This window comes from Triticum dicoccoides, chromosome 2A (assembly GCF_002162155.2).
Source record: "Triticum dicoccoides isolate Atlit2015 ecotype Zavitan chromosome 2A, WEW_v2.0, whole genome shotgun sequence".
Taxonomy (NCBI): Eukaryota; Viridiplantae; Streptophyta; class Magnoliopsida; order Poales; family Poaceae; genus Triticum; species Triticum dicoccoides.
Window position 1 is genome coordinate 43,815,366 of NC_041382.1, and position 26,548 is coordinate 43,841,913.

Consider the following 26,548-nt stretch of genomic DNA (forward strand, 5'->3'; position numbering starts at 1 on the left):
ACCCTCCCCCAAGACAAAATCTCCAGAGACGAGGCCAAAAAAAGGGAAGAAAAGGCGAAACAATCTCGCCATCCCTCGATTCCGACGAGGGTTTCGCCGAACCCGCCGCCGCCGCCGCCGCCATTGACCGCACAAGGTTCGTCCCCATCCCCTCCCCCTCTCCCCGATCCGCCGTCGCCCGGCCCCGCCCGTCGATCGATTCGCTGACCCCGCCGCGCCCGATTCGATCCAGGAGAACGAGGAGCGCGAGGGGAGGAGGACGACTGCGGCAATGACGTGGCTCCGCGCCGCCACGGGCCTGGCCCGCCACGCCGCGCGGCGGGCGGCCCTCGCCCGCGCCACCATCCCCACCCCGGGCGCCCGATCCGCGGGGTTCCACACCTCCGCGCTCCGCCGCAGGGCCGCGGCGCCGGCCCCGCGGGCCGTCCCGCTCTCCAGGCTCACCGACAGCTTCCTCGACGGCACCAGCAGCGTCTACCTCGAGGAGCTGCAGCGCGCGTGGGAGGCGGACCCGGCCTCGGTCGACGAGTCGTGGGACAACTTCTTCCGCAACTTCCTCGGCCAGGCGGCCTCCCCCACGGCCGGCCTCTCCGGCCAGACCATCCAGGAGAGCATGCAGCTGCTCCTCCTCGTGCGCGCCTACCAGGTCAACGGCCACATGAAGGCCGCCCTCGACCCGCTGGGGCTCGACGACCGCGCCGTGCCCGAGGACCTCGACCTCGCCCTCTACGGCTTCACCGAGGCCGACCTCGACCGCGAGTTCTTCCTCGGCGTCTGGATGATGGCCGGGTTCCTCTCCGAGAACCGGCCCGTGCTCACCCTCCGCGAGATCCTCAGCAAGCTCGAGCGCGCCTACTGCGGCCCCATCGGCTTCGAGTACATGCACATCCCCGACCGCGACAAGTGCAACTGGCTCCGGGAGAAGATCGAGACCGTCGCGCCCAGGGAGTACCCCAAGGACCGCCGCCTCGTCATGCTCGACAGGCTCATCTGGAGCACCCAGTTTGAGAACTTCCTCGCCACCAAGTGGGCCACCGCCAAGCGGTTCGGCCTCGAGGGCGGCGAGACCCTCATCCCCGGCATGAAGGAGATGTTTGACAGGTCTGCTGATCTCGGCGTCGAGAACATTGTCATTGGCATGCCCCACAGGGGGAGGCTCAATGTGCTGGGGAACGTCGTCCGCAAGCCCTTGTCTCAGATATTCAGTGAGTTTGCTGGTGGGACGAGGCCTGTCGAAGGCGAGGATGGGCTCTACACTGGAACCGGTGATGTCAAGTACCATCTGGGTACCTCCTACGACCGGCCCACCCGTGGTGGCAAGAGGATCCACTTGTCGTTGGTCGCCAATCCCAGTCATCTGGAGGCCGTCGACCCTGTTGTCATTGGCAAGACGCGTGCAAAGCAGTTCTACTCCAATGATGATGACAGGACAAAGAACATGGGCATTCTTATTCATGGAGATGGTAGCTTTGCTGGGCAGGGCGTGGTGTATGAGACGCTCCATCTGAGTGCCCTTCCAAACTACACTACTGGAGGAACCATTCACATTGTTGTCAACAATCAAGTTGCCTTCACAACTGATCCAAGAGCCGGCAGGTCTTCCCAGTACTGTACGGATGTGGCAAAGGCCGTGAATGTCCCTATATTCCATGTTAATGGTGATGATCTGGAGGCTGTTGTACGTGTCTGCGAACTTGCAGCTGAGTGGCGCCAGACTTTCCATTCTGATGTGGTGGTTGACCTGATCTGCTACCGTCGTTTTGGACACAATGAAATTGACGAGCCATCCTTCACACAGCCAAAGATGTATCAGGTAATCCCCATGCTACTGAATCTGTGTTGTTGTTGATCATTTCCACTTAGGTAGTTAGGTTTCTAATCAATACATGATTACCCTCTCTATCGTGTTCCTGTCTCTATCATACTTGTGCTTTTATGCTGATATTGATGCTTCAGCTCAATTCTCATTCCTTTTTAGCTGCATCTGATTACCCTCTATCTTGTTCCTGTCTCTATCATACTTGTGCTTTTATGCTGACTAGCAAGATGCCCATGCGTTGCACGCATCAAGACTCATTTGTATGAGTAGTTTATCTTGTGGGAGAAAAGGATGAACGAGGGAAGGCCTTATTTGCAAATCTGGAGAGGGGTGTGGGTATCTTTTTGCAAAATTGCCATTGTTTCCTTCCTATCTGTCAGATATAAATCGGACGGCCTATATTGCAGGATGGCAGGCACACCATCATCACCAACTTCGTTTTTTATAAGAGTAGAGATATTGATGCTTTGTGCTTCTAGCACCCTGTGTTTCACTGTTTCTGATGAAAATTATTCTTTGGCAGGTCATTAAGAACCATCCCAGTTCATTGAAGCTTTATGAACAGAAACTGCTTGAAACAGGTGAAGTCACTAAAGATGATGTTCAGAGGATCCACGACAAAGTGAACCGAATCCTAAATGAAGAGTTCGCTAAAAGCAAAGATTATGTTCCCAACAAGAGGGATTGGCTCTCTGCTTACTGGACTGGCTTTAAGTCACCTGAGCAAATTTCACGTGTTCGCAACACCGGGTAACAGCATTATTTGTGTTGATTATGCTTGTAGTTTATGTCTTCAACAGTTATGCCATTCATCGTCATTGAAATGCTTGCCTTGCAGGGTTAAGCCGGAGGTACTGAAACGTGTTGGGCAAGCAATTACTACTCTGCCTGAAAGCTTCAAGCCCCACAGAGCAGTAAAGAAGATTTTTGAGCAGCGCGCTGCAATGATCGAGAGTGGTGAAGGTATTGACTGGGCTGTTGCCGAAGCCCTTGCATTTGCAGCACTCATAGTTGAAGGCAACCATGTTAGGCTGAGTGGACAGGATGTGGAAAGGGGAACTTTTAGCCACCGGCATTCGGTTGTGCATGACCAGGAAACTGGGGCGAAATACTGCCCGCTCGATCATGTTGTGATGAATCAAAATGAGGAGCTGTTTACTGTTAGCAACAGGTACGTCTGCTAATGGAGCTATTATTTGTGTCATCCTACTAGCCGCTGTAATATTATCTGCACTTGTTAAATTTGGAAGCTTATGAGATCATTTGTGTTCCCTGGTGGTTCATAGACAAAAATGGAGAAACTATATCTGGTTCTGTAGGTTTATTTGGCCCATCTCTGCTATTGAATATAATTGTTCAGCTTACCAGCATAACAATAAGCTTTACTTTCATTTGTCTTTAGACATGAATGGATAAAAGTATCATTATTTAGATAAGCTCTACGTTTACTTGCTGCCTCGAACCGCCCACTTAATTTTATTAACTTGTCACCTTTCATATTCTAACTTAGATTATTCCAGTTATATATAGTTTTGAGATAGCTCCTGTTTTACCTGTAACAAGTTTCAATTTGAATAAGGAGAATTTGCTTCTTGCCTGGGATTGAGTACATGAATGTGCCTTTTGCAGTTCACTTTCTGAATTCGCTGTTCTTGGGTTTGAATTGGGCTACTCCATGGAGAACCCGAATTCGCTAGTACTCTGGGAAGCTCAGTTTGGTGACTTCTCCAATGGTGCACAAGTGATGTTCGACCAGTTTCTGAGTAGTGGAGAGGCAAAATGGCTGCGCCAAACTGGCCTTGTTGTTCTACTGCCTCATGGTTACGATGGCCAAGGTCCTGAACACTCCAGCTCCCGTTTGGAGCGCTTCCTTCAGGTAATTCATGGAACATAGTTGTTCTTGTTGTTTTTCTGTATCATGGAGCTAATTATTCCTGTCCAGTAAGAAGCAGCCTCCTGTTTTGCATCCTTCTTTGATAATTGTCTAGCATGCTATAGTTGTTTGTCTGTTTGAGATATCCTGTCACTATTCAAGAAAATACGGTTTGTTTTACAACTTTTGGTAGCTCCACTTGTTATGGTGATGGCTTGGTTTTCATTATTTGTGGATTAGTGGTATGATTGGTTCTTGAATGTTTGTTGCTTACCGGATATTATCAATTTGTTCCACAGATGAGTGATGACAATCCTTTTGTCATACCTGAGATGGACCCAACACTTCGCAAGCAGATACAGGAGTGTAACTGGCAGGTTGTGAATGTGACAACCCCTGCAAACTATTTCCATGTGCTGCGTCGTCAGGTTAGTTTGTTTTCACTATGCCGAAGTTTTGCGAGATGTCATCATGTAGCTACTAGCATGAAATAATCCTTATACTCTGTCTGTGGGATCTAGATACATAGGGATTTCCGGAAACCGCTGATTGTGACGGCCCCCAAGAACCTTCTTCGGCATAAGGAGTGTAAATCCAACCTCTCTGAGTTTGATGATGTTGAAGGGCACCCAGGATTTGATAAGCAAGGAACACGTTTCAAGCGGCTGATAAAGGACCGTAACGATCACAAGGAAGTTGAGGAGGGCATTAACCGCCTTGTATTATGTTCTGGAAAGGTATGTATTCCCTTTTAGCACAAAATCAAGCTAAACAAATGACCAGTTGAGTGCAAGTATGAACTCCCTTTTGAAATCGTCATATTGCAGGTGTATTATGAACTTGACGATGAGCGGAAAAAGTCCGAGCGCAGTGATGTTGCTATTTGCAGGGTTGAGCAACTTTCCCCATTCCCATATGACCTTATCCAGAGAGAGCTAAAAAGATATCCAAGTATGAATCCTTCTCCTCAAAATCCAGTCCATTGTTTTTGTGAATGCCTGCATTTGCCATTTTTTTTCAGTAGTTCCCCTCACATTTGCGAAGTTGTCTGTGGTGGCATTGCTTATTTCGCAGTGAGCTTTGGTTTTGTTACACCTGTATTGTTATTACTAGTATGCTTGTAGAGAGCACCATAGTCAGTTTTGGCACTTGTGGGCTGGTTTCCTGAATCCTGATTTGTAGCTGATTGCTCACAGTAGCTACTGCTGGTCTGCTAGCAGTTGTTGCTGTCCAAATTTCTATGCTGCATTTTTCTCTCTCGGGTATATTTAGTTGTATGACTGTTCATGTTTGCGCTATCTACACAGATGCGGAGATCGTGTGGTGCCAAGAGGAGCCAATGAACATGGGCGCATACAGCTACATCTCACCCCGCCTCTACTCAGCCATGAAGACCCTCGGGCGGGGCACTTTTGAGGACATCAAGTACGTGGGCAGGGCGCCTTCGGCCGCCACAGCCACCGGCTTCTTGACGGTCCACGTGCAGGAGCAGTCGGAGCTGGTGAAGAAAGCATTGCAACCAGAGCCGATCAAGTTCCCCTGATGTGGGAAACCATCGCAAAAATAACCCTTCGCAGGCTCGGGTTGTCCAGCCTGTGCACACACCGTCTTAAAGTTTTGGCCTGTACAAGTTTTTTTTGCTCTTTTTTCGTTCTTCTGTGAGGCGTTTGGCTCCGAAGGTGGTGAATAATCAACTGTTATGAACCTTCTTGCTGTTGAGGCGGCGTGAGGCCCGTCTCAGCACGAGCAACATTCCTGAATCATTATGCTAGTTCTACTGACAGTTTTGCTTTCGTGATTTTGCAGCCGTGCGTCTATAGGATTCATCAGCCTCTCAAATTGCACATGCTTTTCAGCTCATAAGAGAAACTGATGCTCGTTTGGGTGTTTCTGAACTTGTTTTCCAGAAATAGCAAAAGAAAAAGGAGGGAAACAAGTGCCGTGCTTGACTCGTTTGAATCTCCAACTCAAGGCAACTCTGCTCCACTCGTTTCAAGCTGCAACTGAAGGCAAGGATATGAGCGAATACATGAAGCGCTCATTCAATCACACTGGAGGCATCATCATCTTACAACCAGAACACCAGCAATTTCAACAGAGACACTCAAACTGAACCTGTAGTGAACCGCAGAAGAAGTAGTCAGATTTGTCAATTGTCAGGCCACCCCCCAAGCAGCAGCATCCAACCTTACAATCTACCTTCCCCTTGGATCCAATATCTGTGACAAGACCCTTGTTGCCACCCCAGCATCTGCACCGTCTTCACCATCGCCACCCACCAGAGGAACCCTGCCCGCCGTACGCAATGCCGCTGCTCCCCTCGCCGCCGGAGCTCAGGAACGCCTCCTGCAGCCGGAGCGCGCACTCCAAGCTCCACAGCACGTCGCCCATCGCCGGCCGATCGGCGCCGTACTCCGCGAGGCACTTCTCCGCGGTCTCGCCCAACTTGCGCAGCGAGGCGGCGCCGACGCCGCCCGCGAGCCGGGGGTCCATCACCCTCTCCAGCCCGCCGAGCGTCCGCCCCTCCACCATCGCCCAGTCCACGAGGCTCGCCTGCTCGCGGGGCAGCGCCGGGTCGACGGCCGGCCTGGCGCAGAGCACCTCCAGGAGCACCACGCCGAAGGAGTACACGTCCGACTTGTCCGTCAGCGTCTGCCGCCTGAGGTAGTCCGGGTCCAGGTACCCGAAGCTGCCTTTCACCGCGTTGTTGCTCACATGCGCCGCCTCGTCGACGGCCGGCGCCGGCATCGACAGCCCGAAGTCGGAGACCTTGGCGGAGAGGCTCCCGTCGAGGAGGATGTTGGTGGTCTTCACGTCCCGGTGGATGATCGCCTCGGAGACGCCGGTATGAAGGTAGTGCAGGCCCTTGGCCGCGCCGACGCAGGCCTCGAGCCTCTGCTTCCACGACAGCGGCGGGAGCGTGGCGGGCGCACCAGGAGCGCCGTACAGGTGGCGCCGGAGCGGCCCGCCGGCCATGAACTCGTAGACCAGCGCCATCTCGTTGTCCTCGTGGCAGTACCCGATGAGGGACACCAGGTGGCGGTGCCGGAGCCTGGACAGCATCTCGATCTCCGTGCGGAACTCCTGCAGGCCCTGCTGCGACCGCGGGTTCCCGCGCTTCACGGCCACCGCCGTGCCGTTCTCCAGGACCCCCCTGTACACCTTGCCGAACCCGCCGACGCCGACCACCCGGCCCTCGTCGAAGTCGTTGGTCGCCCGCCTTATCTGGCCGATGCTGAGGGACGGCCCTGAGGACGGGCGGCTGTGGCTTCTCGCGGCTGAGACCTTGGATGCCGAGATGCCGGTGTGCGTGTGGAGGCCTATGGAGGAGGACGGCAGCCGGCTGAGGGACCGCCGTTGTTTCTTGCTCCTTCGGCGATGCCTGAAGAGCAGCAGTGCCCCCACGATGCAGATGGTGATGAGCACTGCTCCGCCGGTGGTTGCGGCGGTGACAACTGCAATCTTCTTCTTGCGCGCGGCCATTGATCCCGCCGGAGCAGTATTGAGGGTGTCGGCACGGCGCACCGTCTCCTGGTCGCCGAGCTTCATGATCTCGACGCCATTGAGGATGGCGTTCGGCTTCGAGTATGACAGACGAGGCGGCCCAAGCTGCAGCAAGATTTTCTCGGACCCTGGCGGGACGGCGGCGATGAAATCCACGAAGTAGGCGTTGAACAGCCCGAGCTTGCCGGAGAGATCGAAGGAGCTGAGCACGGCGTCGCCGTTGATGTAGGCGTCGAAGACCAGGTCGGTGGAGTTGCGGCCGACGATGTCGCAGAGGTGCAGCCTGACGGAGTAGCGGAAGCCCGGGTCGACGGGGAACGCCCACGACAGGTTGAACCGCTGGTTGCCGACCCCTGCGTCGGCCATCTCCTGCGCGTCCGCGTACACCGCGGCCGGAGCGGCGTACGGCGGGCCGGCCCCCGCGGGGTAGCGAACGCTGGCCGGGTCGACGGAGACGGAGCGCGCGGCCGCGGGGTTGAGGAGGTACGCGGCGTCCCCCTCCCACAGCCTCCAGAAGGAGTCGTTGAGCGAGGCCTCCCCGCGCGCCGCGCCGGCATTGACGCGGTAGAAGGTCTCGGCGAGCCGGAAAGGCTCCGGCGGGTTGAGCGGGAGCGGGAGCAGGGCGTCGGGCGCCGGGAAGAGCTCGACGGCGCTGAGGAGAGCGAGGGAGCCGGGGCGCGGCGAGATGAGTAGGCGCAGGAGGCCGCCGCCGCGGTGCGGCAGCAGGTACTCGCGGTAGCGGTGGCGACCCCTGGTTGCACGAGAGGCCGGACGGGGGACGGAGACGAGCTCGAGGTCACCCGCGGCGACGGCGAACTGCGCGGGCTGGGGGAAGTGGAGGCGGAGGAGGAGGTGGCGGTGGGGCGAGCGGGGGACGGGGAGGAGGTGGCGGTGGGGCGAGCGGGGGACGGGGAGGGAGTAGGTGGCCTCGGCGGAGAAGACGCGCGCCGCGGAGTAGAGCGGCGAGGACGCCGTGGTGGTGGTGGTGCGGGAGGCGTGGGGAGGGGAGATGGAGACATTGGAGTCCGGGAGGAAGACGCGGCCGTCGGGGAGGGTGATGGCGGCTGGCGCGCCGCACGCGAGGAGGAGAGGGTCGCCGGCGACCTCCACCGCCACCGCAAGGTGGGAGATGAGGAGGAGGAGGACCAGGCCGGCGGCGGCGGCGTCGGTGGTGGTAGCGGCCATGGCGCAATCTCTCGCTCACTCACTGAAGCTCAGTGCCACTGAGCTGGACTGCAATGGGAGCCAGTGGAAACGGAGTTGGGCCGAACCCGAAGCCCATACGCAAGCCCAGACCGAGCCCAACCCAACAAAAAGAATGGGAGCGAGATGGTGGCCCGGGCGACCCAGCAGGCCAGCACCACCATGCCGCCCCTGGCCGCCGCCGACGCCTTCCGCGTGCTCGAGTTCGTCGCCGGCAACCGCCGCGTCCCCCACTCCCTCCTCGCCGGCCTGCTCGCCGCCCTCCCGCCCGTCTCCCCGCACACCTCCCCGCGCCTGCGCAAGGCCATCGCGCTCCGCGCCCTCGACGCCGCCCTGTCGGGCTCTGACGCCGACGGCTCCGGCGAGGTCCTCCGCAAGGCCCGCGACGTCCTCGCCGACCCTGGCGTCGCGGCCTGCTTCCCCGACCACCTCGCCGTCGTCCGCGACGACGTGGCCGCCCTCAGGCGCCTCGTGGACGCCGAGTGGGAGAGCCTCCCTCCCTCCGAGCTCGAGCTCGAGGCCGACCGGATCGCCGGCGCCGGAGCCCTCGACACGTGGGCGAACGCCGACCAGGACACGCGCAAGAAGCTTCGCCGGCTCGGTGAGCGCCGCATTCCCTTTCCTTCCTATCCAGATCTCCTTGAGAATTCCCAATCTCAGAATTTCCATGGATCATGTTGAGCGAACCTCCTCCGACTCTGGGTCCTGAATTCTGATCTCGTTTTGAGATAGCTAGAAAAAAAATTACATCTCCATTAACGCCATTTTGTTGGTTGATGCAGTAGGGGAGTCGACGGCGCGTGAGATTTTAGGCAAGCTTGGGCAAGATCCATCCAAGGCTCCTCAAGTTGATGAGGCGGCCAATGCGCCCAGCACAAGTGGTGCGAACGAGGGTGATCGTGCTCAGCAAGATGATGAAGCTCATCTTGGTAGGGGAAAAGGAGAAGCTAGCCTTGCCCAAGAGGATTGCGCTCGACATCAACAAGAGCCAGTAGAAAGAACGACCGATGCTCGAATTCCTGAAAAGCCGGTAACAAGCGCAGCAACCAAGGGCAAGGAGCAAGCTACGTCTTCTCATGTCACCGGACAGGCTGCCCCTGACCATAACAAGAGCCATCCAGTAACAGGTCCTAAGCCTAGTCTTATGGAGAGGAAACCTAGTGCAATCGTTTATCAGGTGCTTTCACTTTGGCTTTTATTGACGTTCTGTTCAAGATGTGATGCTGCAAGGCTTATGCGTGTTTAAATTGCTCGATAGCGTTCGAATTTCACTCAGCTTCTAGCAACTTTGGTGTGGGGCTGTGGGTAGCATATAAGCTTTCTTAGCTCTCTATCTTTGAGGATAATAAAAACTCATTTTAGCATAAATCTTGTCATAGTTATTCATGGATAAGTTTGATTGTACATGAGGAATGAGTTCTGTGTGATCTACTTGCATCGTGTTAGGTCATATTGTTATTGTCAACACTTTGTTAATATGTCGTGCTCCTATTTTGATGTTCTCTGCAAAGGGCAGTGTAGGGATCTCATATCTGTTTTCTCAAAGTAAACCCCTGATATTGTTAGAAAGTACAAATTTAGATAATCACATAAATGCCTGACCACAGATTTGAGCTACAGACTTCCCACCATCTGCAACAAAAACGCTTGCTGAAAATGCACATGTCTGGTTGTCGACTATCGTCTTTAAATTTGGCAGTTTAACTCTGCTAGCAGACACAAGAAAATCCAGTTTAGTACTGATCGTCTTGAAGGTTGTTTTCTGGGTTGCACTTGGTGCAGTATTCCTGATCGTATGCCGCCATCTTGTAAATGCAGTGGGATTCTGGCGACTCCGACTCTGAAAGGCCGCCACATCAGCGCCGGTTACCGAATTACGAAAGGAGGATGAGGCCTCCGCCCGCAGTTCCATACAAAACAAGAAAGAAATGGACCGAGATACAAGAGAGAACCCTGATCGATGGGGTTGACAAGTACGGTGTCTTTTCTCGCTCTTACTTTTCACTTCGAAAATAGAGCTCCCCTAGAGAAACCTCTGCTTCACTTCTTCCTGATGGTGTATTTTCGTCTGCTGCTGCTGAAGGTACGGTAAAGGCAACTGGAAGGACATCAAGATCGCCTACCCGGACGTGTTTCAAGACAGATCGACGGTACGTATTCCTTGGTTTCTGACACGGTCTGTCTTCGGGTTTGTACCACGTCCGAGGCTGAAATGATGGTTCCTGTGCGCAGGTGGATATGAAGGACAAGTTCAGGAACATGGGGAGGCACTAACAAGGAATGTGCCTGGATATGGAGGGCCATTCGGCCGAGTAGACATGTCCGGCACATATAGTAGGCGCATGTATATAGATTATAGAGCGGCAAATTGCCATGGTGCAAAGGGCATGAGATATCTTGCCCTTTTGTTGGTTGTTGCAACCCTACTAGCAGGTGTGGTGTGAGGGAGAGCCCAGCACAGCACCTTTCTCTTGTACAGGGCGATGTGGGATATCTCTGCTAGCCATGATCTGATGTTCTCTGTAAGTAACTAACTGATGAGGTATGTGATTATGATGATGATGCCTGGCTGTAGCTTCTTGAGAGCCTGTGCCATTCTTCTTCTTGTTCTTCTGTCTGCATCATCAATCTGGTGAATACTGTGAGTAGCATCTTTTCTTTGTCGTTAATGTCACTGATGCCAAGTCTTGTTTTTTGGAGGACTAGCAGACGTCTGTGTCTGGTGGGTGGGCCGGTGTCGGTTTGGCAGGTTTGATAGATCCAATCCACCTCTCTGACTGGCACAAATGCATCTCCCTTAATTAGCACTGTAAGTGGATGCAGATTAGTAGTTAAGCATGAGAAAGGGATGGCAAGGCATGAGAGAGCTGAGGACGCATGTGATCTAGGAGTATACCTTACGTCTCTGTTTGTTTGCTCATGTTGTTACAGTTAGTTGTACCAAACCCAAACGGCCTAGAACTCTAGATCGTCCGTGCAGTGCGCATGAACGGACATGCACCACAGAAAGAAAATAAATTTGCTTTATGTTTGTTTGTGTATGCATGTGAGTCTAAAATCAATGATTATGTAATAGTGTCCGCCCTGCGTGGTTGATTCTGTAATGAACGATTGTAAGAACTTGTTAATTCATCAATATATATGGGAGGTGTTTTTAAAGAAAAAAATCAATGATTTTGGATGCAAAAAAACATTGGATTTTCTGCTTGGGACACATTTGGCAAAGGGGCCTGCTACGCATCCGCGGGCTGATATTTTTGAAAGATCAGAAAATGTCAGCCGGCTCGCGAGCCGTCAGATTGCCGCATCAAGCGAGCCGAGCGTGCCTCCAGAACTGCAACACATGTCTTGTTGCAGTTTTTTTTGCAACGGCGGTTTTGTCGCGGAAAAGAATATAACTAGGGTTTTGTTGTATTTTTTCTGCAACTGAGGTCTTGTTGCAGAAAATTTTTGTAACATAGGTTTTGTTGCAAAAACTAGACCTGTCATAGACCATTGTAACATTGCATATTTTTCTGAAACATAGCCTCTGTTTCGGAAGCGCGTTCAACAAAGAATGGCAATGTAAGCCATCAATTGGACGCGTGTCATGCAGCGGAGGTGGCGGACGCGGCCACTATAATCCGCCAACCGGCGGATTACAGCCTGATTGTCAGTCATGTCGGTTGCTGGACGCGTGTCCCAAGGCCCCATCTCTCTAGAGAGACCGCGTAGTCTTTTCTTCTTGAGGCTTTCCGTGACTCCATAACTACTACTCCTATATCGAAGAAACCTTATCCATGTCTCATGGTCATCTCTCTCGTTTCCTTTCCTTTCACACATCGCTCCCTTCTGAGATGCTCACCACACAACTCCATATTCGTGCGAGTTCGCAAGGGAGCTCGTGACTGCCTCCGGTGAGAAGAGACAAGGCCATGGCCCTGCGGCCTTCTTCTTCATCTCGACACTGACGACGGCAAGGCGCCGTTCCAACGTCATTGTTGTTGCGAAAAAAATTCACAACACAACTTCTGTTGCAAAAAAATAATCCGCAACAAGACCTTTGTTGTAAAAAAAATCCCGCAAGACCTCTGTTGCGAAAAAAATTCCGCAACACAACCTCTGTTGCGAAAAAAATTCCGCAACACAACCTCTGTTGCGAAAAAATCCACAACTCAATCTTTGTTGCATAAAATTTTCGCAACACAATCTCTGTTACAAATGTTTCTGCAACAACATCTTTGTTGCAGAGTGGACAAAAGACGTTCAGCCCGCTACATCTATGTCAGATCCAACGGCTCGCGAGGCGGCGGATCTAGCAGCTCCCAACATAGATCCTGGGCTAGCTTCTTCTACGTTATTATCATGTTTTCATCGATGGTCTTTGTTATTCTCCCCTTCTGCTTCATTATCTTGTGCATCTTGTTGAGCTGGCTCTTCTTGGTCTGGGTCGTTGTTGAGGAGTTCTTCATCTTCTTGGGTTTGACTCTAACTTTCTCTCCTCTCCAATGCTCGTTCCCTCTCATACCATTCAGATCCTTTGGGTCCTGCGTCATTTTACCACTAAGAGTGTCAATCCAATTAGAAGAAATAATATTATCTTTCTCAAGTTGGCCAAGAGTCAACGATTGAGTTTCAGATATTTACCTTCGAAGGACGAACGACAAATAAAGAAGCAGATAGTTTAGCCGAGTCTTTGAATTCTTTAGACTAGGGGCGCCATGTTTGGTTTTCAACCCCATGATCCTTATTATATCCCACTTCAAGTGGCATTTGATCAATAAAACTTAGCTTTTCCCCCTAAAAAAAGATATTTGCAAGCATTGGGTTTCTATCATGCGAGAATGTTTATCAAGATTCTTCACGGCATGACTCAACCCATCTACTTCTTAAGGGAGATAAGACATAACCTTTTCATTATGATGAATGCACCTCCGAAGATACTCAACCCATCTACTTCTTCAGGGAGATAAGATATAGCCTTTTCATTATGATGAATGCACCTCCGAAGATCTCGGTTGAAATTCTCTTGGTGATGCTTAAATTTATTCTTCGTCTACCTCAGCTCGTCTTCATGCTAATAAATACTAAATATATCTACTTTTTTATTAATGACTTGTTCAACAGGTTTACCTTTTTCTTGAGTAACTTTCTTAAATTCCTTCATGTCTTCAACATGATAGATTTTTCCAATATGCTTAACCGGTTCCTCAATATTTCATTGTTCCTTAACAGTCATAATTCTTCGAAAGCAAAGCTACCGATCAGCAAGGTACCCATTCCAAAGGTAACGATCCTTTGAAATCATGCTTTGCTGCGGGAAGGCAACGAAGTTCAGTTCAAAAGACCGCAGCAGAGTGGAGCAGCCGCGGCACGAAGTTCCTTACCTTAGCTGGATCTCGCTGGTGCCACCTAAACGGGAGGTATAGGCGGCGGATGTCTGACGTTTGGAGTTGTCGAGTTCAGTAGCCTGAGCGAGCTATCTCCTCAATATGGATGTGGTGATTGTTCATGAACTCCATGAAAATCAGACGGACTTATTATCACTGCTCCAAGCTCCATGTGTTCTAGGGCTAAGACTACGTTGGTGATGAGTGCTTTTCCTTCTTCAAGAGTTAGAGCCATGAATCACCCACCTGCACTCAAATCAAGAGTAGACTTGGATTCATCGCTAATCCCATGATAGAACATATGGAGTATAACATATTTAGCAAAACCATGGTTAGGGCTAAGATTCAAGAATTTAAGAATATCTCTCCCAGGTTGTATACAAACTTCTCCCACTTCTTGAGAGAAGGAAGCAAGATTTCTTCGTAAGTTGGTAATCTTGGAGCCAGGGAGGAATTTAGCTATGAACCTCTTTGCACACATTTTTCAGCTGGTTATGCTCCCACATGGCAATTGATTATACCATACTTTCGCATCATCCTTGAGAGAAAACTTGAAGAGTCAATAAAACAAATCCCCGAAACACATATTTCATTTTAAAAGTTCTGCATAAAGTATCAAAGAACATAAGATGTGCTTGAGGGCCCCTCTCTACAAAGGCATGCCTTTTGACTTCCTTAATAAGATCACAATCAATCGAATACTCGGTTATATAATTGGTAGCTAGGATATACTATTGGAGATATTGAGCCCAAGAATGGAGCACAATACACTCTCACAACTTTCTCTTGTTGCTGAGTGATCAACATTTCTGCAAACAAAGTATTAAGCTTAGTAGTATGATTATTTTTTGTAATTTTCTACTCCCTCCGTCCCAAAATTCGTGTCTTAGGTTTTTCTAAATACGAATGTATCAAGTCACGTTTTAGTATTGGATACATCCGTATCTAGACTAATCTAAGACAAGAATTTTGGGACGGAGGGAGTATTAAGGAAGCCTGTTGCTACCGAGGAAACGAGAAATATATTCTGGTAGATAAGATGGGCCAATGGCTTCATGTAGGAGAAAATGGGCCATAGAGGCCTGCTGGTGGGCCCCCAAGCTCAAGTGATGCACTGGGGGGTGATGTCTACTACACAACCTTCTTCTTGTAGACGTTGTTGGGCCTCCAAGTGCAGAGGTTTGTAGGACAGTAGCAAATTTCCCTCAAGTGGATGACCTAAGGTTTATCAATCCGTAGGAGGCGTAGGATGAAGATGGTCTCTCTCAAGCAACCTTGCAACCAAATAACAAAGAGTCTCTTGTGTCCCCAACACACCCAATACAATGGTAAATTGTATAGGTGCACTAGTTCGGCGAAGAGATGGTGATACAAGTGGTATATGGATGGTAGATAAAGGTTTTTGTAATCTGAAAATATAAAAACAGCAAGGTAACTAATGATAAAACTGAGCACAAACGGTATTGCAATGCTTTGAAACAAGGCCTAGGGGTCATACTTTCACTAGTGCAAGTCCTCTCAACAATAATAACATAATTGGATCATATAACTATCCCTCAACATGCAACAAAGAGTCACTCCAAAGTCACTAATAGCGGAGAACAAACGAAGAGATTATGGTAGGGTATGAAACCACCTCAAAATTATCCTTTCTGATCGATCTATTCAAGAGTCCGTAGTAAAATAACATGAAGCTATTCTTTCCGCTCAATCTATCATAGAGTTCGTACTAGAATAACACCTTAAGACACAAATCAACCAAAACCCTAATGTCACCTAGATACTCCAATGTCACCTCAAGTATCCGTGGGTATGATTATACGATATGCATCACACAATCTCAGATTCATCTATTCAACCAACAAAAAGAACTTCAAAGAGTGCCCCAAAGTTTCTACCGGAGAGTCAAGACGAAAACGTGTGCCAACCCCTATGCATAGGTTCATGGGAGGAACCCGCAAGTTGATCACCAAAACATACATCAAGTGGATCAATAGAATACCCCATTGTCACCACAGGTATCCCACGCAAGACATACATCAAGTGTTCTCAAATCCTTAAAGACTTAATCCAATAAGATAACTTCAAAGGGAAAACTCAATCCATTATAAGAGAGTAGAGGGGGAGAAACATCATAAGATCCAACTATAATAGCAAAGCTTGCGATACAACTGTTGGAAATATGCCCTAGAGGCAATAATAAAAGCATTATTATTATATTTCCTTGTTCATGATAATTGTCTTTTATTCATGCTATAATTGTGTTATCCGGAAATCGTAATACATGTGTGAATAATAGACACCAACATGTCCCTAGTAAGCCTCTAGTTGACTAGCTCGTTGATCAACAGATAGTCATGGTTTCCTGACTATGGACATTAGATGTCATTGATAACGAGATCACATCATTAGGAGAATGATGTGATGGACAAGACCCAATCCTAAACATAGCACAAGATCGTATAGTTCGTTTGCTAGAGTTTTCCAATGTCAAGTATCTTTTCCTTAGACCATGAGATCATGTAACTCCCGGATACCGTAGGAGTACTTTGGGTATACCAAACGTCACAACGTAACTGGGTGACTATAAAGGTATACTATGGGTATCTCCGAAAGTGTCTGTTGGGTTGACACGGATCAAGACTGGGATTTGTCACTCCGTATGACGGAGAGGTATCACTGGGCCCACTCGGTAATGCATCATCAATATGAGCTCAAAGTGACCAAGTGTCTGGTCACGGGATCATGCATTACGGTACGAGTAAAGTGACTTGCCGGTAACGAGATTGAACGAGGTATTGGGATACCGACGATCGAATCTCGGGCAAGTAACATACCGATTGACAAAGGGAATTGTATACGGGGTTGCTTGAATCCTCGACATTGTGGTTCATCCGATGAGATCATCGAGGAGCATGTGGGAGCCAACATGGGTATCCAGATCCCGCTGTTGGTTATTGACCGGAGAGCAATCTCGGTCATGTCTACATGTCTCCCGAACCCGTAGGGTCTACACACTTAAGGTTCGGTGACGCTAGGGTTGTAGGGATATGTATATGCAGTAACCCGAATGTTGTTCGGAGTTCCGGATGAGATCCCGGACGTCATGAGAGTTTCGGAATGGTCCGGAGGTAAAGAATTATATATAGGAAGTGCTGTTTCGGCCATCGGGACAAGTTTCGGGGTCACCGGTATTGTACCGGGACCACCGGAAGGGTCCCGGGGGTCCACCGGGTGGGGCCACCTATCCCGGAGGGCCCATGGGCTGAAGTGGGAAGGGATCCAGCCCAAAGTGGGCTGGGGCGCCACTTCCCCCTAGGGCCCATGCGCCTAGGGTGGGGAAACCCTAAAGGGGCGCCCCCTTGCTTGGGGGGCAAGCCCCCCACCCCTTGGCCGCCGCCCCCCTAGGAGATTGCATCTCCTAGGGCCGGCGCCCCCCCTAGGCCCCCTATATATAGTGGGGGGGATGGAGGACCTCTTACCTACGCCTTTGGTGCCTCCCTCTCCCTCTCCAACACCTCCTCCTCCTCCATAGAGCTTGGCGAAGCCCTGCCGGAGTACTGCAGCTCCACCACCACCACGCCGTCGTGCTGCTGCTGGAGCCATCTTCCTCAACCTCTCCTTCCCCCTTGCTGGATCAAGAAGGAGGAGACATTACGCTGACCGTACGTGTGTTGAACGCGGAGGTGCCGTCCGTTCGGCGCTAGGATCTCCGGTGATTTGGATCACGTCGAGTACGACTCCCTCATCTCCGTTCTTTGAACGCTTCCGCTCGCGATCTACAAGGTACGTAGATGCATCCAATCACTCGTTGCTAGATGAACTCATAGATGGATCTTGGTGAAACTGTAGGAAATTTTTTGTTTTCTGCAACGTTCCCCAATAGTGGCATCATGAGCTAGGTCTATGCGTAGTTCTCTTTGCACGAGTAGAACACAATTTATTGTGGGCGTAGATGTTGTCAACTTTCTTGTCGCTACTAGTCTTATTTTGCTTCAGCGGTATTGTGGGATGAAGCGGACCGGACCAACCTTACACGCACGCTTACGTGAGACCGGTTCCACCGACTAACATGCACTAGTTGCATAAGGTGGCTGGCGGGTGTCTGTCTCTCCCACTTTAGTTGGAGCGGATTCGATGAAAAGGGTCCTTATGAAGGGTAAATAGAAGTTGACAAATCACGTTGTGGCTTTCACATAGGTAAGAAAACATTCTTGCTAGAACCCTATTGCAGCCACGTAAAACTTGCAACAACAATTAGAGGACGTCTAACTTGTTTTTGCAGCAAGTGTTTTGTGATGTGATATGACCAAAGTTGTGATGAATAATGAATGATATATATGTGATGTATGAGATGTTCATGTCATTGTAATAGGAATCACGACTTGCATGTCGATGAGTATGGCAACCGGCAGGAGCCATAGGAGTTGTCTTTATTTTTTGTATGACCTGCGTGTCATTGAGAAACGCCATGTAAATTACTTTACTTTATTGCTAAACGCGTTAGCCATAGTAGTAGAAGTAATAGTTGGCGAGCAACTTCATGGAGACACGATGATGGATATCATAATGATGGAGATCATGGTGTCATGCCGGTGACAAGATGATCATGGAGCCCCAAGATGGAGATCAAAGGAGCTATGTGATATTGGCCATATCATGTCACTATTATTATTTGATTGCATGTGATGTTTATCATGTTTTTGCATCTTGTTTACTTAGAACGACGGTAGTAAATAAGATGATCCCTCATAATAATTTCAAGAAAGTGTTCCCCCTAACTGTGCACCATTGCGACAGTTCGTTGTTTCGAAGCACCACGTGATGATCGGGTGTGATAGATTCTAACGTTCACATACAACGGGTGTAAGACAGATTTACACATGCAAACACTTAGGTTGACTTGACGAGCCTAGCATGTATAGACATGGCCTCGGAACACAGAAGACCGAAAGGTCGAGCATGAGTCGTATATAAGATACGATCAACATGAAGATGTTCACCGATGTTGACTAGTCCGTCTCACGTGATGATTGGACACGGCCTAGTTAACTCGGATCATGTTATACTTAGATGACTGGAGGGATGTCTATCTAAGTGGGAGTTTATTGAATAATTTGATTAGATGAACTTAATTATCATGAACTTAGTCTAAAATATTTACAATATGTCTTGTAGATCAAATGGCCAACGTAGTCCTCAACTTCAATGCGTTCCTAGAGAAAACCAAGCTGAAAGACGATGGCAGCAACTACACGGACTGGGTCTGGAACCTGAGGATCATCCTCATAGCTGTCAAGAAAGATTATGTCCTACAAGCACCGCTAGGTGACGCACCTGTTCTCCCTGCAGAACAAGACGTTATGAACGCCTGGCAGGCACGTACCGATGACTACTCCCTCGTTCAGTGCGGCATGCTTTACAGCTTAGAGCCGGGGCTCCAAAAACGTTTTGAGAGACACGGAGCATATGAGATGTTCGAAGAGCTGAAAATGGTTTTCCAAGCTCATGCCCGGGTCGAGAGATATCAAGTCTCCGACAAGTTCTTCAGCTGTAAGATGGAGGAAAACAGTTCTGTCAGTGAGCACATACTCACAATGTCTGGGTTGCATAACCGCTTGACTCAGCTGGGAGTTAATCTCCCGGATGACGCGGTCATCGACAGAATCCTTCAGTCGCTTCCACCGAGCTACAAGAGCTTTGTGATGAACTTCAATATGCAGGGGATGGAAAAGACCATTCTCGAAGTATTTGCAATGCTGAAATCAGCAGAGGTAGAAGTCAGAAAGGAACATCAAGTGTTGATGGTGAATAAAACCACTAAGTTCAAGAAAGGCAAGGGTAAGAAAACCTTCAAGAAGGACGACAAGGGAGTTTCCGCGCCCGGCAAGCAAGCTGTCGGGAAGAAGCCAAAGAATGGACCCAAGCCCGAGACTGAGTATTTTTATTGCAAGGGAAGTGGTCACTGGAAGCGGAACTGCCCCAAATACTTAGCGGACAAGAAGGCCGGCATCACGAAAGGTATATGTGATATACATGTAATTGATGTGTACCTTACCAGTACTCGTAGTAGCTCTTGGGTATTTGATACCGGTGCAGTTGCTCATATTTGTAACTCAAAGCAGGAGCTGCGAAATAAGCGGAGACTGGCGAAGGACGAGGTGACGATGCGCGTCGGGAATGGTTCCAAGGTCGATGTGATCACCGTCGGCACGCTACCTCTACATTTACCTACGGGATTAGTTTTGAACCTCAATAATTGTTATTTACTGCCAAGTTTGAGCATGAACATTCTATCAGGATCTCGTTTAATACGAGATGGCTACTCATTTAAATCCGAGAATAATGGTTGTTCTATTTATATGAGAGATATGTTTTATGGTCATGCTCCGATGGTGAATGGTTTATTCTTAATGAATCTCGAGCATAATGCTACACATATTCATAGTGTGAGTACCAAAAGATGTAAGATTGATAATGATAGTCCCACATACTTGTGGCACTGCCGTCTTGGTCACATAGGTGTCAAACACATGAAGAAGCTCCATGCAGATGGACTTTTAGAGTCTCTTGATTACGAATCATTTGACACGTGCGAACCATGCCTCATGGGTAAAATGACCAAGACTCTGTTCTCAGGAACAATGGAGCGAGCGACCAACTTATTGGAAATCATACATACTGATGTGTGCGGTCCAATGAGTGTTGAGGCTTGCGGTGGCTATCGTTATGTTCTCACCCTCACTGATGACTTGAGTAGATATGGGTATATCTATTTAATGAAACACAAGTCTGAGACCTTTGAAAAGTTCAAGGAATTTCAGAGTGAGGTTGAGAATCAACGTGACAGAAAAATCAAGTTCCTACGATAAGATCGTGGAGGAGAATACTTGAGTCACGAATTTGGCACACACTTAAGAAAATGTGGAATAGTTTCACAACTCACGCCGCCTGGAACACCTCAGCGTAATGGTGTGTCCGAACGTCGTAATCGCACTCTATTAGATATGGTGCGATCTATGATGTGTCTTACCGATTTACCGCTATCTTTTTGGGGCTATGCTTTAGAGACTGCCGCATTCACTTTAAATAGGGCTCCGTCGAAATCTGTTGAGACGACACCGTATGAATTATGGTTTAGGAAGAAACCTAAGCTGTCGTTTCTAAAAGTTTGGGGATGTGATGCTTATGTCAAGAAACTTCAACCTGAAAAGCTCGAACCCAAGTCGGAAAAATGCGTCTTCATAGGATACCCTAAAGAAACTATTGGGTATACCTTCTACCTCAGATCCGAAGGCAAGACCTTTGTTGCCAAGAATGGATCCTTTCTAGAGAAAGAGTTTCTCTCGAAAGAAGTAAGTGGGAGGAAAGTAGAACTTGATGAAGTATTACCTCTTGAACCGGAAAATGGCGCAACTCAAGAAAATGTTCCTGAGGTGCCTGCACCGACTAAAGAGGAAATTAATGATGATGATCATGAAACTTCAGATCAAGTTGCTACTGAACTTCGTAGGTCCACAAGGACACGTTCCGCACCAGAGTGGTACGGCAACCCTGTCTTGGAAATCATGTTGTTAGACAACGGTGAACCTTCGAACTATGAAGAAGCTATGGCGGGCCCGGATTCCGACAAATGGCTAGAAGCCATGAAATCCGAGATAGGATCCATGTATGAAAACGAAGTATGGACTTTGACTGACTTGCCCATTGAGCGGCGAGCCATAGAAAATAAATGGATCTTTAAGAAGAAGACAGACGCAGATGGTAATGTGACCATCTATAAAGCTCGGCTTGTCGCTAAGGGTTATCGACAAGTTCAAGGGGTTGACTATGATGAGACTTTCTCACCGGTAGCGAAGCTAAAGTCCGTCTGAATCATGTTAGCAATTGCCGCATTATATGATTATGAGATATGGCAAATGGACGTCAAAACGGCATTCCTTAATGGTTTCCTTAAGGAAGAATTGTATATGATGCAGCCGGAAGGTTTTGTCGATCCTAAGAATGCTAACAAGGTGTGCAAGCTCCAACGCTCGATTTATGGGCTGGTGCAAGCATCTCGGAGTTGGAACATTCGTTTTGATGAGATGATCAAAGCGTTTGGGTTTACGCAGACTTATGGAGAAGCCTGCGTTTACAAGAAAGTGAGTGGGAGCTCTGTAGCATTTCTCATATTATATGTAGATGACATACTTTTGACGGGAAATGATATAGAACTCTTGGACAACATTAAGGCCTACTTGAATAAGAGTTTTTCAATGAAGGACCTTGGAGAAGCTACTTATATATTAGGCATCAAGATCTATAGAGATAGATCAAGATGCCTCATAGGTCTTTCACAAAGCACATACCTTGATAAGATATTGAAGAAGTTCAATATGGATCAGTCTAAGAAGGGGTTCTTACCTGTATTACAAGGTGTGAAATTGAGCTCAACTCAATGTCCGACCACGGCAGAAGATATAGAAGAGATGAGTGTCATCCCCTGTGCCTCAGCCATAGGTTCTATTATGTATGCCATGCTGTGTACCAGACCTGATGTAAACCTTGCCGTAAGTTTGGTAGGTAGGTACCAAAGTAATCCCGGCAAGGAACACTGGACAGCGGTCAAGAATATCCTGAAGTACCTGAAAAGGACTAAGGAAATGTTTCTCGTCTATGGAGGTGACGAAGAGCTCGTCGTAAAGGGCTACGTCGACGCTAGCTTCGACATAGATCTGGATTACTCAAAGTCACAAACCGGATACGTGTATATTTTGAATGGTGGGGTAGTAAGCTAGTGCAGTTGCAAGCAAAGCGTCGTGGCGGGATCTACATGTGAAGCGAAGTACATGGCAGCCTCGGAGGCAGCACATGAAGCAATTTGGGTGAAGGAGTTCATCACCGACCTAGGAGCCATACCCAATGCGTCGGGGCCAATCAAACTCTTCTGTGACAACACTGGAGCTATTGCACTTGCCAAGGAGCCCAGGTTTCACAAGAAGACCAGGCACATCAACCGTCGCTTCAACTCCATTCGTGAAAATGTTCAAGATGGAGACATAGATATTTGTAAAGTACATACGGACCTGAATGTAGCAGATCCGTTGACTAAACCTCTCCCTAGAGCAAAACATGATCAACACCAGAATTCTATGGGTGTTCGATTCATCACAATGTAACTAGATTATTGACTCTAGTGCAAGTGGGAGACTATTGGAAATATGCCCTAGAGGCAATAATAAAAGCATTATTATTATATTTCCTTGTTCATGATAATTGTCTTTTATTCATGCTATAATTGTGTTATCCGGAAATCGTAATACATGTGTGAATAATAGACACCAACATGTCCCTAGTAAGCCTCTAGTTGACTAGCTCGTTGATCAACAGATAGTCATGGTTTCCTGACTATGGACATTAGATGTCATTGATAACGAGATCACATCATTAGGAGAATGATGTGATGGACAAGACCCAATCCTAAACATAGCACAAGATCGTATAGTTCGTTTGCTAGAGTTTTCCAATGTCAAGTATCTTTTCCTTAGACCATGAGATCGTGTAACTCCCGGATACCGTAGGAGTACTTTGGGTATACCAAACGTCACAATGTAACTGGGTGACTATAAAGGTATACTACGGGTATCTCCGAAAGTGTCTGTTGGGTTGACACGGATCAAGACTGGGATTTGTCACTCCGTATGACGGAGAGGTATCACTGGGCCCACTCAGTAATGCATCATCAATATGAGCTCAAAGTGACCAAGTGTCTGGTCATGGGATCATGCATTACGGTACGAGTAAAGTGACTTGCCGGTAACGAGATTGAACGAGGTATTGGGATACCGACGATCGAATCTCGGCAAGTAACATACCGATTGACAAAGGGAATTGTATACAGGGTTGCTTGAATCCTCGACATCGTGGTTCATCCGATGAGATCATCGAGGAGCATGTGGGAGCCAACATGGGTATCCAGATCCCGCTGTTGGTTATTGACCGGAGAGCAATCTCGGTCATGTCTACATGTCTCCCGAACCCGTGGGGTCTACACACTTAAGGTTCGGTGACGCTAGGGTTGTAGGGATATGTATATGCAGTAACCCGAATGTTGTTTGGAGTCCCGGATGAGATCCCGGACGTCATGAGGAGTTTCGGAATGGTCCGGAGGTAAAGAATTATATATAGGAAGTGCTGTTTCGGCCATCAGGACAAGTTTCGGGGTCACCGGTATTGTACTGGGACCACCGGAATGGTCCCGGGGGTCCACCGGGTGGGGCCACCTATCCTGGAGGGCCCATGGGCTGAAGTGGGAAGGGATCTAGCCCAAAGTGGGCTGGGGCGCCACTTCCCCCTAGGGCCCATGCGCCTAGGGTGGGGAAACCCTAAAGGGGGGCGCCCCTTGCTTGGGGGGCAAGCCCCCCACCCCTTGGCCGCCGCCTCCCCTAGGAGATTGCATCTCCTAGGGCCGGCGCCCCCCCTAGGCCCCCTATATATAGTGGGGGGGATGGAGGACCTCTTACCTACGCCTTTGGTGCCTCCCTCTCCCTCTCCAACACCTCCTCCTCCTCCATAGAGCTTGGTGAAGCCCTGCCAGAGTACTGCAGCTCCACCACCACCACGCCGTCGTGCTGCTGCTGGAGCCATCTTCCTCAACCTCTCCTTCCCCCTTGCTGGATCAAGAAGGAGGAGACGTTACGCTGACCGTACGTGTGTTGAACGCGGAGGTGCCGTCCGTTCGGCGCTAGGATCTCCGGTGATTTGGATCACGTCGAGTACGACTCCCTCATCCACGTTCTTTGAACGCTTCTGCTCGTGATCTACAAGGTACGTAGATGCATCCAATCACTCGTTGCTAGATGAACTCATAGATGGATCTTGGTGAAACTGTAGGAAATTTTTTGTTTTCTGCAACGTTCCCCAACAACAACAAGATCATACCACCTCAAGAACACGAGAGAGAGAGAGATCAAACACATAGCTACTGGTACATACCCTCAACCCCGAGGGAGAACTACTCCCTCCTCTTCATGGAGAGCGCCGGGATGATGAAGATGGCCACCGGTGAGGGTTCCCCCCTCCGGCAGGGTGCAGGAACGGGTCTAGATTGGTTTTCGGTGGCTACGGAGGCTTCTGGCGGCGGAACTCCTGATCTATTGTGCTCCCTGAAGTTTTTAGGGTATGTGGGTATATATACAGGAGGAAAAAGTACGTCGGTGGATCTCCGGGCTGTCCACGAGGCAGGGGGGCCTGCCCAGGGGGGTGGGCGCGCCCCCACGCTCGTGGGCAGCCTGGGACTCTCCTGGTCCAAAAATAAGTTCCTTGAAGTTTCAGGTTAATTGGACTCCGTTTGATTTTTCTTTTCTGCGATACTCTAAAACAAGGAAAAAACAGAAACTGGCACTGGGCTCTAGGTTAATAGGTTAGTCCCAAAAATCATATAAAATAGCATATAAATGCATATAAAACATCGAAAGTTGATAATATAATAGCATGGAACAATCAAAAAATATAGATACGTTGGAGACGTATCAGCATCCCCAAGCTTAATTCCCGCTCGTCCTCGAGTAGGTAAATGATAAAAACAGAATTTTTGATGTGGAATGCTACCTAACATATTTATCCATGTAGTTCTCTTTATTGTGGCAAGAATATTCAGATCCATAAGATTCAAGACAAAAGTTTAATATTGACATAAAAATAATAATACTTCAAGCATACTAACTAAGCAATCATGTCTTCTCAAAATAACATGGCCAAAGAAAGTTATCCCTACAAAATCGTATAGTCTGGCTATGCTCCATCTTCACCACACAAAGTATTTAAATCATGCACAACCCCGGTGACAAGCCAAGCAATTGTTTCATACTTTTGGTGTTCTCAAACTTTTTCAATCTTCATGCAATACATGAGCGTGAGCCATGGACATAGCACTATATGTGAAATAGAATGGTGTTGTGGAGAAGACAAAGAGGGAGAAGATAGTCTCACATCAACTAGGCGTATCAATAGGCTATGGAGATGCCCATTAATAGACATCAATGTGAGTGAGTAGGGATTGCCATGCAACAGATGTACTAGAGCTATAAGTATATGAAAGCTAAAGAAACTAAGTGGGTGTGCATCCAACTCGCTTGCTCACAAAGACCTAGGGCATTTTGAGGAAGCCCATCATTGGAATATACAAGCCAAGTTCTATAATGAAAAATTCCCACTAGTATATGAAAGTGATATCATAGGAGACTCTCTATCATGAAGATCATGGTGCTACTTTGAAGCACAAGTGTGGAAAAAGGATAGTAGCATTGCCCCTTTTTATTTTCTTTTTTTGGCCTTTCTCTTTTTTGGGACAATGCTCTATAATGATGATCATTACACTTCTATTTATTTACAACTCAATGATTACAACTCGATACTAGAACAAAGTATGACTCTATATGAATGCCTCCGGCGGTGTACCGAGATGTGCAATGACTCATGAGTGACATGTACGAAAGAATTATGAACGGTGGCTTTTCCACAAATACAATGTCAACTACATGATCATGCAAAGCAATATGACAATGATGAAACATGTCATAATAAATGGAACGGTGGTAAGTTGCATGTCAATATATCTCGGAATGGCTATGGAAATGCCATAATAGGTAGGTATGGTGGCTGTTTTGAGGAAGATATATGGTGGGTTTATGGTACCGGTGAAAGTTGCGCGGTACTAGAGAGGATAGCAATGGTGGAAGGGTGAGAGTGCGTATAATCCATGGACTCAACATTAGTCATAAAGAACTCACATACTTA

General features: G+C 48.7%; 3 protein-coding genes across 3 annotated transcripts; 2 read left to right on the top strand and 1 right to left on the bottom strand.

Annotated features, from left to right (window-relative positions):
- On the top strand, nucleotides 1-5,485 carry LOC119353088 (2-oxoglutarate dehydrogenase, mitochondrial-like). Its single transcript, XM_037619668.1, has 9 exons — nucleotides 1-136; nucleotides 233-1,813; nucleotides 2,343-2,569; nucleotides 2,658-2,990; nucleotides 3,449-3,695; nucleotides 3,992-4,120; nucleotides 4,214-4,429; nucleotides 4,520-4,643; nucleotides 5,000-5,485. The coding sequence occupies exons 2-9, from the start codon at nucleotides 272-274 to the stop codon at nucleotides 5,233-5,235; spliced, it is 3,054 nt and encodes a 1,017-aa protein (XP_037475565.1). The 5' UTR covers nucleotides 1-136; nucleotides 233-271; the 3' UTR covers nucleotides 5,236-5,485.
- Nucleotides 5,486-5,802: 317 nt separating this feature from the next.
- Nucleotides 5,803-8,390, bottom strand: LOC119357548 (receptor-like protein kinase THESEUS 1). The gene has a single exon (XM_037624462.1). The coding sequence runs from the start codon at nucleotides 8,379-8,381 to the stop codon at nucleotides 5,955-5,957; it is 2,427 nt and encodes an 808-aa protein (XP_037480359.1). The 5' UTR covers nucleotides 8,382-8,390; the 3' UTR covers nucleotides 5,803-5,954.
- LOC119353089 (telomeric repeat-binding factor 2-like) lies at nucleotides 8,390-11,004 on the top strand. The gene is made up of 5 exons (XM_037619669.1): nucleotides 8,390-9,000; nucleotides 9,182-9,576; nucleotides 10,218-10,372; nucleotides 10,483-10,549; nucleotides 10,632-11,004. The coding sequence occupies exons 1-5, from the start codon at nucleotides 8,526-8,528 to the stop codon at nucleotides 10,671-10,673; spliced, it is 1,134 nt and encodes a 377-aa protein (XP_037475566.1). The 5' UTR covers nucleotides 8,390-8,525; the 3' UTR covers nucleotides 10,674-11,004.
- The last annotated feature ends 15,544 nt before the right edge of the window (nucleotides 11,005-26,548 follow it).

What these genes read in the sequence shown, in the direction of transcription:
- LOC119357548 (XM_037624462.1), bottom strand. Translation starts at nt 8,381, where the DNA reads ATGGCCGCTACCACCACCGACGCCGCCGCCGCCGGCCTGGTCCTCCTC.
- LOC119353088 (XM_037619668.1), top strand. Translation starts at nt 272, where the DNA reads ATGACGTGGCTCCGCGCCGCCACGGGCCTGGCCCGCCACGCCGCGCGG. An exon ending in GTTTGGAGCGCTTCCTTCAG is followed by an intron (nt 3,696 to 3,991) that starts GTAATTCATGGA and finishes TTTGTTCCACAG; the next exon opens with ATGAGTGATGACAATCCTTT. An exon ending in TCCATGTGCTGCGTCGTCAG is followed by an intron (nt 4,121 to 4,213) that starts GTTAGTTTGTTT and finishes TGTGGGATCTAG; the next exon opens with ATACATAGGGATTTCCGGAA.
- LOC119353089 (XM_037619669.1), top strand. Translation starts at nt 8,526, where the DNA reads ATGGTGGCCCGGGCGACCCAGCAGGCCAGCACCACCATGCCGCCCCTG. An exon ending in CAAGAAGCTTCGCCGGCTCG is followed by an intron (nt 9,001 to 9,181) that starts GTGAGCGCCGCA and finishes TGGTTGATGCAG; the next exon opens with TAGGGGAGTCGACGGCGCGT. An exon ending in CTAGTGCAATCGTTTATCAG is followed by an intron (nt 9,577 to 10,217) that starts GTGCTTTCACTT and finishes TTGTAAATGCAG; the next exon opens with TGGGATTCTGGCGACTCCGA.